Raw genomic sequence first — 18,083 nt, 5'->3', positions numbered from 1 at the left:
CAAAATAAAATTTAAGAACGGTCTTGCTTTATATAACTTATCAACATTTATTTCGCTTCTTTTTGGAATGACTGAACTATCATTTAAATGCAAATGTGACAGTATCTAAATAAAACGATTCGTTGGCATAATATTACTTATGTATGCAAATCTATATGTATGCAAATATGTATGTAAATCTGGAACTGATGACCAATAGTATCTAAAGCTGCATTGCTTTTTTATACCTAAAAATAAATGAATTTTTATATTGTTAGTATTTGTTTTCATGTACGATTTTCCATTTCAAATATATTTTTGATTTGCATACAAATTAGTATAAAAAGTAATATATGTTATAATTTTGTCCGCCAATAAAAGTTTGAAAACTTAGAATGGAGTTTTTCTGATGGGGTTTCCACGATATTTTTTGGCCCTTACAAACAATCAAAGGTAGAAATGTCCGTATTTATATTTTCGCTAAACGACCAAACATATTCAATAGAATGGTCTTGAATAAGTGAGTTTTTATCAAAAGTTGGTTCTTCCCTCGCTGCATTTTGAATCAGTATGGGCATTGCAAGTTCATCGTTTGTTTAAATTATTTTCAATATCTGGAAAAAACGTTAAAAAAAATATTTATTTAAAAAATAATAAATTTCGTTGTCATCGATATTGTCGATCGACGATACACTATCATTATCTGACGGCAAATCTTCGTAAATCATTTGATTTAATTCATGGTCAGTATGATTTTTGGCCATTTTATAAATATAATAACAATAAAAAAAAGTAAAATCCACACTTCAACTACCAATAAATAATAAATATACCCGCACAGTATGCGTACCATCATTGGCATTTATCGACCACTAATAACTATTTTCTACCGACGCATCGTTGTCGCACAGTGACACATATAATGGATGATCATTTTTACATAGATACCTATAAGGTTATTTTTTTAAAAATTGTTTTGAAATAGTCAAACAAAACTGCAATTTCTTCTTTATACACTTCACGCCCAAAAAGTTAATTTTTTTCAATTTTCCCTTTTTCACTGATTCGCGTTTAAAACTCTTTTAATTTTTACATAGTAAAAATATCATTTCAGTGGATTCACAAATTGTTTTAAATTCCTTATTTATTATTTTTTATTATTATGACATAAACTATCAACGAAACAAAAACACAAGTTTTTGAATTGCGAAATGAATAAAATGAAGTTATTGAAGTGTTAATACTACAAAATAACTTTTTCAATTTTATAAAAATGTTATAGTATTATTATTTTTTTTAAATATAAATAAAAAATTGTTTTTCTTAATAAGCGTTTAATTATTTCCGACGGATATGGCTCTCATCAAGTGGTTCGCGACCTCTAGGTTGAAAAACGCTGAAATAAATTACTTACAACGATTTTTCTTGGTTTATTTATTGATTTTTTTCTTCCATATATATAATAATGTTTAAAACAACAAATGACAGAAAATTTAAAAAAAATAATTTTATAGGTGATATAATATTTTTCCCACCGCGTAGGAAGAGACATTTTTTGGTGGTATTGTGTATATCTTAACGTGCTAGAAAGAGTTGAAACGTTGAGTACAATTTATATTTAATTTTAATTTAAATTTTTTAAACTATTTATTTTATGTATGCCTTTCAAATTAATATCCATCAGCACACTAAATCCATAATGAATTGTCAAGTGCAGCGAAAACAACATTCAATGCATCCGTGCGCACACCTATGTAATTAAAAATTCGTACATTTGTATGAGCCAGATTCTAATTTATCAACAACATAAAATATTAAAAAATAATAATAAGTATATTATATACATCAATGATTGTCAACATTTTTCAGCCACCAAGCTTTTTTTCAAATAATATTTTCTCGTAAAATCCTACGATATATTTAGTTTTATTTGCCTGTGTTTTATGCAGCATATTATTTATGATATGTACGTAGGAGAAAACTTAAGACGAAATAATGTATAATAAATATAATATATCTGGTATACCTGTAATGGGAATGCGTATTATATAAAATTAAACAATTATATTTTTTTTTATCGGGATTTTAATATTGTTTGTACACTTATTGATGAATTGTATTTTATTTGATGGAGTCTTGTTAGAATACAAATGTATGTTGTTGCTAGTAATGATTATTAATTGTTATATTATTAAATATTTTATGGTAAAACGAACAACGCTCTTGAAAAATAATTGTGCGGAGCACAGTTTGGGAACTGCTGGTATGCACTTACATAGAGACGAAACTAGGAATTTGTACGCCTGGTTGAAATGTTAAAATTACGCTATATCATAGAAAAAGTATTAAAACCCTTCCCTACAATGGTTTTCTTCTAATTATTAGAATACAATGATACTTATTTAGTTTTAAAGAGATTACCAGTAACAAAGTTAAAAATATCCAACTAGTAATCATTAATGAAGGCTATATCCTACAAAAATTACACTTACTAAAATTTTGCACCCGAGATTGAATCTCCGTCTTCCTCCCCCAAGTTCGGTCATTGATTTTACACTGTCCAAAAATAGCTTTTTTATCCGGCCCGCAGACAGTGGAAAAATAATTAAAAATCGTTATTAAAATACATTTGATTTTACCGGTGGCTATTGTTGTATCATATATATATATGCTGGCCAAGCATGTCTTATCGCTCAAGTTTGATTGAACAGCCGTCTACGGAATTTACGTCGATTGCACACGTCGATGCCAGTCTGTCAATTACCGCCGATCCATCGTATTACGTTGTCATTCGCTACATGTTATTTTTTATTCGTTTTTATTTGATTATAGTTGAGAAAAGAAGGGAAGTTGAATTTGAAAACCGTCAGTTTTTTCATCAGCGTACGGAATTATACTATTTTATTTTACCGGAATGCTCAGGGGCCTTGGCAGTGTGTTTGATTTAGGTACCACCAGACTATAGCTGTTTTTAAAGTTTTCAATATTAAATGTTATTACAATATCATCGCATAAATAATTCGCGCAAAATGTATACAATATAATATAATATAATATACAAAATATTTACTTTGAAATTTGATGGCTATTATTTATTTATTAGACGACTATTACGTGATTTGTATAAAATTCAATATTAATCGTTATATTTTTGTCAGTTTGTCATTGGCAAAACCAATAAGTCACATGTTTGTAGACATGATTTTTAATTAGTAGTAAAATAATATTATATGGTCGATATGGACAAACGTACTTAACAAAATATCATAAATTATTTTTCTTCTGTGACAATGACCAAAAACATAAGCCAATTAATAATGAACTGGCATAATTCTAGCAATCTATCAATTTTTTTAATTTTTTTCCAAATTGTGTGTTTTATAAGTACCTATGTAAACAAAAAGATGCCTGGACCAACTTCGTTTTAAAAGTTATTGAAGAAAAACTTCAAAAACTTCATTTTTTTCATAACGCGCATTTTTTTTTTTTTAAATACTTAGAATTGAATATTTAATTTTAATTTTTCACATATTTACATTTTTATTGTCACTGATACCTACTTGAGGTGGTTTTGCATAGCAAGTCGAAGGATATTTTCGATTTGCGAAGCGAAGCGATGGCGCCGAGGAGCGCAGCGACGAGTGCCGAAACACTCGTATAATAGTTTCATTGGCCATTGCCAATACCATTGCCATGCATCGTTTGCAAAAAAAATTTATTTCATTTCCACACTATTAGACAATTTTTAGTGCATTATTCTTCTTAAATACTTCGTATGTAGGTGTACCGGGGTCAATTGTTGAAGTTGACGAATCAAAATTCGGAAGGCGAAAATATCACAAAGGACTTCACTTCAAGTTTTTGAAGTTTTTCATCAATAACTTCAAAACGAAGTTTATCTCGGCTTCTTTTTTTTTACATACTTATAAGACACCCTAAAAAACACATTTTGGAAAAAAAAAAATAAAAAAAATCTATAGGTTGCTAAACTAGAATCGTTCCTTCTTCTTCTTCCTTCAGCTTAACGGTCCTTGAAGGGCCTGAGCTGCCACGAGTAAGTCTCTCCACCTTTCTCTGTTGAGTGCTAATTCAACAGACGCATTCACATCCACCAATTGAACGTCCTTCTCCACAGCATCCTTCCATCTCGTTCGCGATCTACCCAGTGGTCGTTTTTTTTGCATCGTTGTGGTTATGACCTTTTTGAGTATATTATCTTCAGCTCTCCAAATATGTCCAAACCACTCCATTCTCCTAGTTCTTATAAACGTTAATATTGTTGGTTTTCCATACAATTGGTTCAAATTTTCGTTTTTCCGCCTTTCGAATGTTCTTAGATCGGGATTGTACACCGGGCCAAAAATTTTTCTCAAAACTTTTCTTTCAAATATTGCCAATTTTTTGTTATCGCCTTTCGTCGTAGACCAAGTCTCACACGCGTAAGTAACTATTGGTCTCAGATAACTGCTATAGAGTAGTGTTTTCGACCTTCTCGACAGCAATTTAGATTTCAATAACTTTTGGATGCTATGGTAGCATTGGTTTCCACTTGCTAACCGTTCAACTATTTCCTGATGCATGTCGTTTTTATTGTTTATGTTCACACCCAGATACTTAAAATTTTCTACACTTTCAAATGTGAAATTATCTATTTGTAGATTAGGCTGATCTTCTCTTCTCCTGGAGAGTACCATACATTTTGTTTTTTCTTTGAACTTCGTTCCTATGAACTAATATTAACTAACAATATGTCGGATAGTAAAAAAGTAAATTAATAAATTATAAATTATTTAAATTAATTATTTCTGTGTTTAAAATAAGTGTCAATCTATTTAAAATTATTATTGGCAGAATGTATTTTTTCTAGCAATACTTTGAGTTCATGTAGTTAAAAAATATTTTTATATATTTGTAATAAGTTACAGTCAATTGATTTTATCCGTACATTAGATTCTGCTTCTAAAATCTAACAATGCATGTCAAATAAATAATTTATAGAGCCTACACTGTAGGCCCTACAGTGTTATTATATTTGTGATGTACGACCGGTTTTGAATTCAAAATTCATCATCTGATACAAAATTAATAAAAAAATATAATAATACCCCCAGTTCAGCATTTATTTTTTTATTTATTTTTATATTAATCTATGAGTATTAATCATTTACTAATTTTTGTTTTATTAAATTACTTTATTAAATAATAATGTATATACAAATAAGCATTTTGGATTTTACTTATAACTTTATGAGACTTTTAAATGATTTCACGAAACCCAGTGGTTTTATGATTGGACCTTTGTGTAGTGACAATCGTCAAAACAAAAATATGTTTGTTACAATGGTAAAATTGTCAGTTCTTATTGTCAAAAGCTTAGTAATATACACTATTTTAATAATACTATCGTCGAAATATCATTAGTGTTTTCTTAGTATTATAAGTGGAGGAATTAGTAATAGTAAAAAATCTAGCCTATCTGTTCTCCAATATTAAATCAGATAGCAATTCATTCATTTGCCTCAAATATATTGAATGAAAGAGAATCTGACAAATTAATAAAACAATTTGAAAATAGTTCATTTAAAGTTAATAAATCTAAGTTTTCAGTTATTAAAAGAACTTATTATGAAGCAAAGAATAATAGACCTTATAATGATAATTTTAAACTATTGGAGTTGTAAAAATGAATGGTATTGATATTGAGAACGGAATATTGCAGTCATTAAAAATAAAGAAGTAAATTCAAATAGGTATCTATATTTAAAAAAGAAGATTGTGAAAATTAAATTAACATGATTATTAAATATATGTTGATTGGTGATATGTTCTTCTTCTATGAGTTCCTATCCGTTCCGGATGTTGGATATCATATTTGTAATGTCATTCCTGTCAAGTGATGCCCAAAAAAACTTAATAGATGTTATATTGTACCAATCACGGAGATTCTTCATCCAAGATATTCGTCTTCTTCCGATACTTCTTCGAAGTAATATGTTACTGTACATTTATTATTATATTAATGTAGCCCATAATTTTATTTGATCATTTTAAGTTAAATTAAAAATAAACTTTAGGTCACTTGAAAATAAATATTAACTTCAATATGTTTCATATATATATACAAGTTGAAGTGAAGTTTAAAATGTAATTTAAATAATAAATTATTAATTTCATCAATGGATTAATTATCAATGGATGCAATTAAAGAAGAAGACATTCATAGGAGAGATGATTGAAACAGCTAGATGAAACGGATATTCACGTATGAAGATTAAACAAAGAAGAATGAAAATTTATTTTTTCGCCACAACAAGACCAACAATGCTTACGATTATTGACGGCTAGTTTAGTATTTGTTAAAAATACAGTTCATCTACGCCATTGATTTTTAGTGATTGAGAATTGCTACTCTTTGCTGTATGGCTTATCAATTTCGGTTTTCAATCTCTTAGATATAAAAATCTGTTTGCCAAAGCTTAAACCATTAACTTATCATGAATTCTTCTAATAAGGGCTGAATACCAAGTACGATTGGTAATACCATAGATGCAATAGAACATCATTCAGTCGAAATTTCAATCGTAGCTTCATAAGATTTCATCAAAATATTAATTATAAAATTTGCAGCCAGAAATAAGTAAGAAGAATTCGCTGTATATGTCCAAAGATTAGTTGTCAAACATATAGTTTTACAATCTCTCACATTTAATTCTTTGATCATTTTTTGTTATACCTTTGATACTAGTTTTGGAATAAAAACTTGATTTAATAGAGTAGAGCTAGTAGTAATGTAGAATAATCTATAAAATCTACGAAGTTTTTTATTTTTAAATACAATTTTTTTAATTAAACGCTTAATAAACAACTAAGTGGCAACTGTCAAGTACCAATAATACAATCTATATAAAAACTTCTGTCAATATTTATATTAAACTATGAAAAATCTAAAAATAGATTGGGAAAACATTAAATTAAGTTAGTCACAATATTGAATTATATAATAATTTGAAATGGATTATAAACTTTAATTATAATGATAACTAGGTAGCTAAAATGATAAAATATAAATTTACAAATTTTCTAATTTTTAATCATCCACATTTCATTTCCAGAATTTCGAAATTTTTAATTATAAACAGAATTTCGGGATTTGGAAAATAAATTAATTTCTTAAATTTTTTCCACGAGGTTTAAGATACTCGCTCATTCCCAATTTTAACTCTTTATAACAATATTATTTTTATACAGTTTTTATGCAATATTCATTCACATTAGCATGTGATAGATGTGCATAAATTAAATTTATTATGAACTCTTTGAAACTGGTTAACACTCAAAAATTCGTAAAATATTTTTATTTGTTTTATAAATCTGATAAATTTTAAAATAATGATTTAATGATCAGTCGTATATATAAAAAATGATAAATGTTTTATTGATTTTAGAAGTTTTCGCCAATTTTTATTTTTATTGACATTGTAGTACATTTTTCATGATGTCATTTTTCCTGATAAATTAATATAATTATAATATAATACTCGTATTTATGATAAAAGTATCAACAATTTAATAGTCTTTCATGGGATTGAAAATATGACTTCAGTCATATAAACTATTGTCTTAATCATGTAAGATATTTTAATAAAACAATAATAAATTTAATGAAAAGTTAAAAGATAAACAGAAGAAAAAATTTTATTAGCGGAATGATATTCCAGTATCTACCTACGGATTATAATTTCTAGAATCCTAAGCATTAACTATTTACACATAATATTATATTATTATTATTATTACACATATTACGCATCATGATTAATTAACAAATACTACAATCAATGTGAAAACGGTGCAGATTGCACTGCTAATTTTGAGTTCAAATACGGCGAGGTATTAGTTAGTACGTTTTACGTTTATAGAACGACTAAATAGTTTTTTTCTCCGTTGTAACAAATGAATATATTTAAAAATCTTTCCAACGCACTAAAAACCAGTGCTTCGGTTGTATTTATGACGACGGTGCCAGTCGGAGAGAATTGTTTAACAAAAGGATCCGTCCGTCTCAGCGGTATAACACGTTAATCCGGGACCCGTATCACGGAGACACGACCAACACCCTTCGAAGAATGAATGGCGGCAGGGGGGGGGACGATCCGGTTTACAAACGGAAAACACGCGTAAGCGACGAATGTGGCGGCGTTGCTCACATTCCGCGTCGTTCCGATGCACAAACGGGTCGGCAACAACACCCGGTTGCGTGGTTGTGTTCACCGGGATAATGGTTTCTCGGTGGTTTTTATTGGTGCCTGATCGGCAACAGTGTAAACGACCAATGTGACGGCATTGTACGCATTCCGCGTTATTCCGATGCACAAACGGGTCGGCAACAACACCCGGTTGTGTTCACCGGGAAGATGGCTTCCCGATGGTTTTTATCGGTGCCCGTTCGGCAATAGTTGGTAACCGTCGGTCTCGCGTTACCGGCAAGGTGCACCAACTGTAGTCCGGCAGTTCGTCAACGTTCGTACTGCGCACGCCGGGGACCGACGTTAGTCTACGTTGTTCGGGCGGATTACACGCACCACGCAGTAAGTAATGGCGCAGTGATCTCATCCGCGCACGTGTCAGATTCACCATCAAAATAAAAACCGTACCGACGCCGTTCGGCGACGTTGAACGCGTTGATCTACTATTAAACAACGGTTTTATTTTACCATTTTTATTCCAGAAACAATCAATAAACACTATACGAATTGTACATACGAATGTATTGTTCACAGCGCAGCTCACCGATTGCCGTTCAGATTTCGTGTTCCACCCGTGTCCACGTTTCCGGAATCGACGTTCGAGATCGGAAACAGGTCAGTAGTAATATTTATGTTCCTCCCAGGAATTACTTTTTGGATACACGGGCATCTTTCGTCATACGTTGAGGCGAGGGGGTAAACCACGTTATCTAGTTTTGAATTCAACTAGTGATGGGAATAATCGAATGAATAGTAGTCGAAAACAGAATAATCGAATGATTCATGATTTAGCTGCTTGAACTGGTTGTTTAAATAATCAAATGATTATCTATAAGCGTGAAAGTGAAATGCATTTTGAATCCAAATATTTCTACGTATTAAACCGATTAGTGTAGCAATTACCGATACCGGGAATAATACCAATGATTAAAAATAAAATAAATAATTATACAATTCTGATGGACAGTTGACTTTTTAATTTAGTTCCTTATGTGCATTGAATAAAACACACAATTTTTTTCGAATAATTCAATTAATTTGCTTTTAATAAATATGTCTGGTAGGTACCATTATTTCGATTATTAATATCATTCAATTATTTCCATCACTAAATTTAACAGTATTTCAATTTGTCATAATATTTAATAACAATAACATTTGAAACTATATTATTAATTCTAGATCTTTACCCATTAATTTTTCATGTAAATTATAGACAATAATCATAATTAGAGTGAATATAGCATATTATAAGATATAAAATATAATGTGTTTAAGTATATATTTATTCTTCTTTTTTTGGCCATACTACTCTCTAAATTTTAACCGTCATCTTTTTCTGTCTCATACCATTTCATGTCAATTATCTATATTCAATGAGCTTAGGTCCTCTGCTATACCGTTGATCATGTATTGTATGTGATTATTATTATATCAGTATATGTTTATTAAATGTATTATATTAAAAAAAAAAAAAACTGTTGTAGGTTTCATCAATATATTATTATTTAATAAAATTTCAAAAAATGTTTGTTTACAAATGAATAATATAACCATGTTCATAACTTTAATATAAAAATACTCGTGCAGTAATTTTTAAAATTTAAATTCCTTTAAATTAAAACTCATATTTTGTTATATTATTATTATTATTACAACCAGAAAAACAATGAGTTTAAGATTTTACAAATGTTTATATCAAGGGGTAAGGTAGTGTACATCTGAAACAGTAAAAAATATTTTCATAAATATAAATAGACAATTAAAATGCATATTTATCTAATGTTACATAATACTGTAACAAAATAAAAATATTAACATCATTTAATATACCCACAATTGTAACTTAAATTAAAAAACTGCCATGCTGAAATTTTTTACAATAATAATATTACAATTTTCTATTATTGTCCTCTAAATGTAGTGAGATTGTTATAAAATTATTTTAATGATATTGTTTCATTTTATTTTTAGATAAATATTTAATTTTAATGTTACTGCGGAAATGTGAATGTTTAGATGGATAAGCGGAATGAAAAAAAAAGATAGAATAAGGAACAAATATGTGATAGGTAGTATTTGTGTAGTGTTGATAGCAGACAAGATGAGAGAAAATAAATTGAGTTCTGGCATGTGATGAGGCGAGAGGAAATAAAAGCAGTAAGAGTGATTTTAAAATGAACGTTAAAGGGAAAAGAGGAAGAAAAAGACAAAAAACAGATAATTGGATACGATTGAGAATGACAATGAATTTAATTCTTGAGATTAAATTATGTATTTTCTGGTTCTAATTCAATCAATCTTTATTTAATATTAAATTAGCAATATTAATTTTATGTAATAAAGAATTATTGGAAATGGAAGAACAATTTAGAATTGAAACATATTCCAATGAAATACAAATGCCAAATCTATTTTCTTTAATTTAAGTATGTATAATCTTTTTTTTTTGTATTAAAATTAAAATTGAGGATCAGTAAGATTATTGTTATTGTTATCAAGTGATCTAATTCTACCAAAATACATTTTTAGATGATTCTGACTTACAATAAAAGCCTGCGATTACAATGAAAATATCCTTTTGAAAAACTTTCACAACTTATAAATATCAACATCCATTAATAAAAAATATTCAGGAGCCATGTAAAGATCAATTAATTAAACAACCATTAAGCTCTGAACCAAAATTAACAAATCCATGATAATATTTACCATTTACCATCCCATTCAATAAGCTTTCATATCTCATATTTCTAATCTTATCCATTATAAGAGCATAATATAATGTATTAAGTGAATTTCTAAAAACAATTAAAGTGCTCAATGATTTTACTATATAGTTAGGTTTAGTGTCAACATGCATGTACCATTTACTAAGTCTACAAGGAGAAAGCAATATTAAATCATTGCATATCAAGTATATATCATGGGAGAACAAAAATTTAAAATGACTGTTAATTTACAAATCACAACACTGTACTTTTGGGTAACTTCCCACAGTTATTTTCGAGCAAATTTGTCATAAGATTTTTATTCTCATCGAAGCGGTTTTAAACATTATAACTTGATTTTTATGCATAAGCAGTATATCATTAATCACTTTGAAAATTCTATATTTTCATTAACAATATTATAACAAGTATAAATTATACAATCTATAATTTAATGAAATAATTGCTTTTTCCTTCTTTCTAGTTTTTTTAGTTTCACTTTTTTCTTTGCCGAAGAAGCTTAATTTTCTAAAGTCAAAACCAATTTTATTAGAAATATTTTGGTGGTGGCAATCGCCACCATCTTGTTGGACCATAATTTCATTATCGTTTAATAATTATGATTAAAAATAAAACAAATAATTAACATCAAATTGGTATTAACATAAATCAATACAATATTATTATTTTTTCGTTTTGGTGTATATGATGAAAAATTAGTATGCTCATTTGTGGAAGACCTACTTTCAGCTCTAATCTTTTACAAGAAAATAATTTAAATTCAAATTTTTACCAATGATAATTAAATTTTTAAAATTGCGATTACAATAACAGCTATTGAACAATAAGTAATTTCTCAAGTTTCTTTGAGGGTTTCTGCTCATGAAAACACTTTATAGCCTACAAAATTAAATTAAAGATTTATTAAAATAGGCATACTCACACAATGTGTCATTTATATTTTATATACATCATAGGTGTGCGCAGATCTCTTTTTCAAGGTATGCAAAAGGCTGCCACTGCCTACCCCCCCCCCCCCCATCTAAAACTGAAAGTTAATTTAAGCATTCGAAATTCTGGTCTTAATAACTATTTAATTTAAAATTTTAATTTTTTTTTCTTGAAAAAAGTGACTGAATTGCCATTTCAGTTATAACTGTCTTCATAATTAAAATTTAAAATAAATTATGAAAAAAAAAAATTAAATACATAACACTTGAAATGGTTTGAGTAATACGTTTAAATAGGGTAAATAAATAAAAACGTAATTATATACTTAAATTAAAAACAAAATAAATTTGATAAATAATCAAAATTAATCATAAAACGATTCTGCGTACAATTGAGTTCTTAATATCACCAATAATGTTTTCGGGATTTTAATTTATAGCTATTTCTTGTTCTGTAGTTGATAGCTATTTAATCTCGCTTGAATTATTGTACTTCTTAATTTCATTAACACATTAAATCATTATTATAGCATATGATTTGTGTTGCAGTTTACATATGCAGTTGCATACCCTGCATACCCCCTACACATGCCTATGATATACATACACTAAATAATAAATTTATGATTATTTACCAATTTTTTTGAAACTGTATGAATGATATTTTCGTTTAATGTTTTACTATGGACACATTGTAAGAAGCAATTATTTTCAAAATGTGCCAAACATAAACACTCACTGATTTTAATTTAATTTTAAACATTTTGAACTTTGCAAAAATTGCAAGTACAAAATAAATACATAATATATGTATTGATACAAATATGAAAATAAATATTTTTTTTAACTTACTGATGAAAGCTAAAACCTCTCTCTTTATTAATGCAACTAGAAATCGTGACATATTAGGTATTTACAATAAAACAAACAAATAATAATAAAAATTACAAATCGAATAACGACATGCACATGATTTGCGAAAATTTAGTTGCCAAATCGTTTTTGCATTTTTCCGGCTGATAACACATATTGTAGTTAGATAAACAGCACATTATAAAATATCCATCTTGACATTTTCTTTTTCTAAACACATAATCTTACTGAATTTTTGTGTACTGTTTACTTAAAAATTTTTATAGTCATGGTCACCACATGGTTTAAAGATTTATGGTAGGAACAATACCATTGTGAGTTGTACGATAACACGCGGCCTTTTATTTGCGTAGGTACTGTAACCGCTTGATTGAGATTAATCGCTGTTGGTTGGATGCGCCACATACACCGTGCATCACAGTGACCGTGTTACAGACGTTTCATCAGGACTCAGAAAAACCATATCAACACAACTCGACGACATTAACTGTGGCAGGTTTATTCAAAAATGACAATTGTATTTCAATTCGCATTAGTAACAAATAATTAATGATAATATTGTTCATAGAACAGCTCACTGATTGCCGTCTACATTTTGTGTTCGTTGTTGTCCATATTCTTGCATCCAAATGCAATATTCGAGTTCCAACAGGTCAGTAGTACATTTATTTTAAGTAAGCTCTTTCCTTCAATTGGTGAACAGACACCAAAAAGTTCAACATGGACCCCGAGGTGATCCAACGGTGAACTTATTTTGTACCGATAACCGAACTTCTTAACTATGTTATCGACAGTCGATTTTTGAAAAACAACGATGAACCGATACTAAAACAGATATCAATTTTGTTTAACTATGACCGCGGTATTGAACCATATCAATATTGAAGGATTTATACCTACGACTATCTAGAGATAGTGTCATTTGTCAAGTATTAAACTACTATGAAGTTGTCTCAACCATTGAGCTCTACATGATAACTGGAATGCTTACCAAGCAGTGTTGTCCGAGGGAGAATGTTAGAACGATATGACACATACTAATGGTGTTACTATTTTCGCTTAACACATTGCGCTAATATCTTAATAACATATTTTACCGCGATATTATTTTAGTTTTCTTAAAAGTTAGAGTTTTAATTCATAACGCAAGCATATGAAATAACAACTTAATTTATGTAAAATAATATTTATTAAAATAAAAACATAGTGTTCATAATATTATTCATAATTGAATGAAAGTGTACTGGAGCTGTTTCTATTACTTACATTAGATTTTACTTACTACTTTCCTAACTTAACTTAATATTGTAAGGTTATAATTTAGAAAATATTAATACTGTAAACAAAACAGTAGTAAACAAAATTTTCAATACATTTTTGTTATACTTCATGGTCAACATTTCCTAAAATAAATCATTTTTTTAAAGATACTATGAGATATTGTAGATACTTTAACTATATTCATAACTTTGGAGTTATATGATCTGTTATGTTAACTAATGTAACTTATGTTGAGTTGGTTTCAGCCAGATATTTTTCCTTTAATAACAATAAAACTATAAATTAATAATAAAAAAAAGTATTTAATTTAAAATAAGCTATCAAAATATTCATTTATATAAGAAACCATTGTAAAATATAATAGTTGATTTATTACATTTTAAAACATTTATACAACCTTTAAAGCATATTAAAATAAAAGCATACACTTCAAGTTAACAATATTATATAATGTGAAATAAGTACATAAATGAGCGGTAGTATTGAAATAAAAGCATACAAAGAAAATATATATTAATTAAATATTAATATATTAGTTCAATGGTTTCAACTTGGGAATCAGTTGATAATATTTAAAAAAATAATTTTAAATATTTAACTTCAATGGTTTTACTATGATTTCTGGTTTTTTTATTTTTTATTATTGATTTTCTGATATACCACTCAAAATATAAATTTATGTTTATTGGTAAAAATAAAAATGTAATTTTTACAATTCATGCTTTAATATAATATTATGTATTATTATTGTCATAATTGAAAAAATTTCAAAGTGAAAACAGCAGTCCTCTGATGAAAGTCAAAAGTGAAATTACAGTACTGTCGGTACTGAACATGCTAAGAAAATTATTTTATTATTATTATCATAAATAGTATAAACATAAAATAATGTATTTAATTTATAAATCAGAAATAATTTCAATAAAATTTGATTCACTTCAATGTAATGATTAAAAATTATTTGATACATTAATAAATTTAACAAGAAAATTTGTAGAATTACAATTTCAGTAATACAAAATTGTAATTGTAGAATTACAATTACGATTTATAATTATAGTTTTAGATTTAGAGTTTAACGAGGGGTACGACTTGTTTGCACTTATTTAGTTTTTACGATTTGCTTGAGCACAACAGCACGTTTTCCTTCTCACTTTAATATAGGATTACAACAATCTGTTTTGCAGAGGTGTGATAAAAATGTTTATGTATGTTTTATTATATTTAATAAATGTTTAACTATACTATTCATAAGTAGTTCTTATAGTCTGTCTCTGTTTTGAAATTATAAATAAATTACTAAATAATATTTACTATACTAATTTTGAATGGTGGAATTTAAGTTCGATTTTCTTCTTATAATTTAAAAAATCAATAGTTTTATTTTTATATCCATTCTAAATATATTTTAATCATTTCTTTTATTTTAAAGCATATGATTGCTAGTATGAAAGCTGTTGATTGAATTAATTTTTAAATCAGTTTCACTTTGAATTTCTATAATAATGTCGATTACTTGATGCATGTGTGACTGAGCAATGTAGAACTGACTGTTATAATGTTTGTGAAAACTTTCTGCACCATTAGTGTTCTTAAGATTATTAATAGGTTCACAAGTCCATGTCAAAAAACCAAAAAATATAAAAGTAGTAAAAGATTTTGTACTAAGTGCTATCGATATAAAATCACATAATCCATCTGAAATTTTTTCAAGGGTAATTAAATCCAAAAAATGTAAGTAATCCAAAAAAAATTTTCTACGATTGACCATTTTCAAAATCATTGTTTAAGTACTTGGTCAACAAGTCGTTAGTTTTTAGTTTAACGACAGGTTTCGTTGTGTGCAAACGAGTAGTTATTTTTCAGGTAAAAAATGTAGAATGTGCTCAAAGGGATTTTGTACTGGAAACGAGGAATGTATTGTTATACTAAGATGTGATTTATTTTTTATTTTTTGGTCTGTGAGCATCAGGAGGATCACAATTAAATTATATACATAATTTTATTGAAACAAATATCTTAAGTATATTATTATACTTCTATATCAAATTATTTTAATCCTTACCTTGTAATGAATCAAATAATTTAAATAAAATATAGTAATAATAAAATACAAAATTATTTTAAATTATTTTATTAAATGTTTATCAATATTTATTAAACTGATATTATGATAAGGCATAATGTGTGATTGTGAAATTCAGAATCACGAGCGTCTAGAGACAGCGCCTCTTATCTGCACTATTATTATCAGTATTACACTATCACTACAGATGCCTTATCACATAATCAGTTGATTTCAATTTAAATATTATATTTAAACAAACAGCCATAATATTATATTATTTAATAATTATAGTAATTGTAATATATTAATTATTAAGTATAATTAATTTATATAGTACAAATTACAATGTCATCAAGTGAAGAATTAGAAGTAATAAATTTAAAATTTTGTTCTCTTCAAGGTAACGATTTAAAAAATTCATAATAATATCTAAAATTAGTCTTGTTTGTAAAATATTTGTAAATTATTTGAATACATATTCTCTCATATACTCATTACCATCCAATCCAAAACTGACAAATATTAGCGGGGCAAAAAATATTATATTCTAATAATCTAATAGTATTTGAATACAAAATAAAAGCATTTTTCACAAGACTACAAAACTAAACTATGTAAAATATCTATATTTAATTAAAATGTACTGTAGAGTGAATCTTGTATTATATTCAATTACTTGAGAAACTAAAGTACTAAATTATATTTTGAAATTATACCTATATAATATGTACTTATTATTATAATTATAGGTAAAATTGAAAGTGGAATCCCGCCAAATGTAATAATTGATCAGTTACAAAATGAAACTGATTATAATATTGAAAAATAAAAAAAATATTACAACAAGGAAAGACATATATAATATTTCTAATTCTTCACTTGATGACATTGTAGTTTGTACTATATAAATAAATTATACTAAATAATTAATATAATTATTAAATAATATAATACAATGGCTGTTTGTTTAAATATAATATTTAAATGTAATCAATCGATTATGTGATAAGGCAACTGTAGTGATAATGTAAAATTGATAATAATAGTGCAAATAAGAGGCGCTGTCTCTAGACGCTTGTTTCAGAATCTGAATTTCAGATAAATTTTGATTAGATGTACTCGTACCATGTATTATTAGACGCTCGTTTTGTACTACCTATCCAATTTTTTTTTATATTATTCATATACATTTGTAATGCTAATGGTTTGTTTTGTTTGTGATATCAGTTCTGATAAAACCCAAACCCGATAAGTCTGATCCCATCAATATCGACTGACATTCCTTATAATTTCATTCACCATTAAAAGCTATTGGAGCATTTGTCGTAGTAAATTATTGTTCATTCAAATTCCGTTATCAGTTCTTCGTTTAATTTGTAACCGTTAAGTAAAAATTATACATCGTTATTAGACGGGTGAATTGTTGATTGTTTTAAATCGTGGTCGTATATTGTTTTAACCATAAGTTAAAAATTATTTTGTGAATAATTTTTTTTTTTTTTCTAGGTCATGTAAGATGACAAGTACAAAAACTGAAGTTGTAATTGTTAGACCAAGAAGAATCGACGTATTTATTAAAAAGGCCATCCTAAATTCCCGAGTTGCAGTTCCAGTATTGATGGATTTGGGGTCGAAATACACTTTTATAAAAGAAAGTACAGCAAAGTTCTATAATCTAAATATAAAAAATGAAGAGACGGATTTTATTGGTACTTGGCATAAATATCGCCTTCCGGGACAATTGACTAAGACGGTGATTGCGAGTATAACGATAGATGGTGTTTCTCCTGGCAATATAAAAATATTAGTGGTCCCGGACAACGTAATGAAATACCAAATGCTCATAGGGCGCGATTGGCTAGGACAACCTGCGATTGACTTTCGAAAGACTCGGAAGCGGTTTATAGTATCTTCTCGAGACCACTCTTTTGTTGATATTATCGTAACCCCCATACCACCATGGGTGAAAAAGGCC

General features: G+C 27.7%; 1 protein-coding gene across 1 annotated transcript; it reads left to right on the top strand.

Annotated features, from left to right (window-relative positions):
- Positions 1–4,727: 4,727 nt before the first annotated feature.
- LOC112690539 lies at positions 4,728–17,702 on the top strand. The gene is made up of 6 exons (XM_025564573.1): positions 4,728–4,745; positions 8,533–8,567; positions 8,760–8,840; positions 13,113–13,255; positions 13,328–13,411; positions 17,615–17,702. The coding sequence occupies exons 1-6, from the start codon at positions 4,728–4,730 to the stop codon at positions 17,626–17,628; spliced, it is 375 nt and encodes a 124-aa protein (XP_025420358.1). The 3' UTR covers positions 17,629–17,702.
- Positions 17,703–18,083: the final 381 nt, after the last annotated feature.

Source organism: Sipha flava, unplaced genomic scaffold (assembly GCF_003268045.1).
Source record: "Sipha flava isolate LNK unplaced genomic scaffold, YSA_version1 50_pilon_pilon, whole genome shotgun sequence".
NCBI classification, from domain to species: Eukaryota; Metazoa; Arthropoda; class Insecta; order Hemiptera; family Aphididae; genus Sipha; species Sipha flava.
The sequence above is the reverse complement of the archived record's forward strand: the minus strand, read 5'-3'. Positions and strand labels throughout refer to the sequence as shown.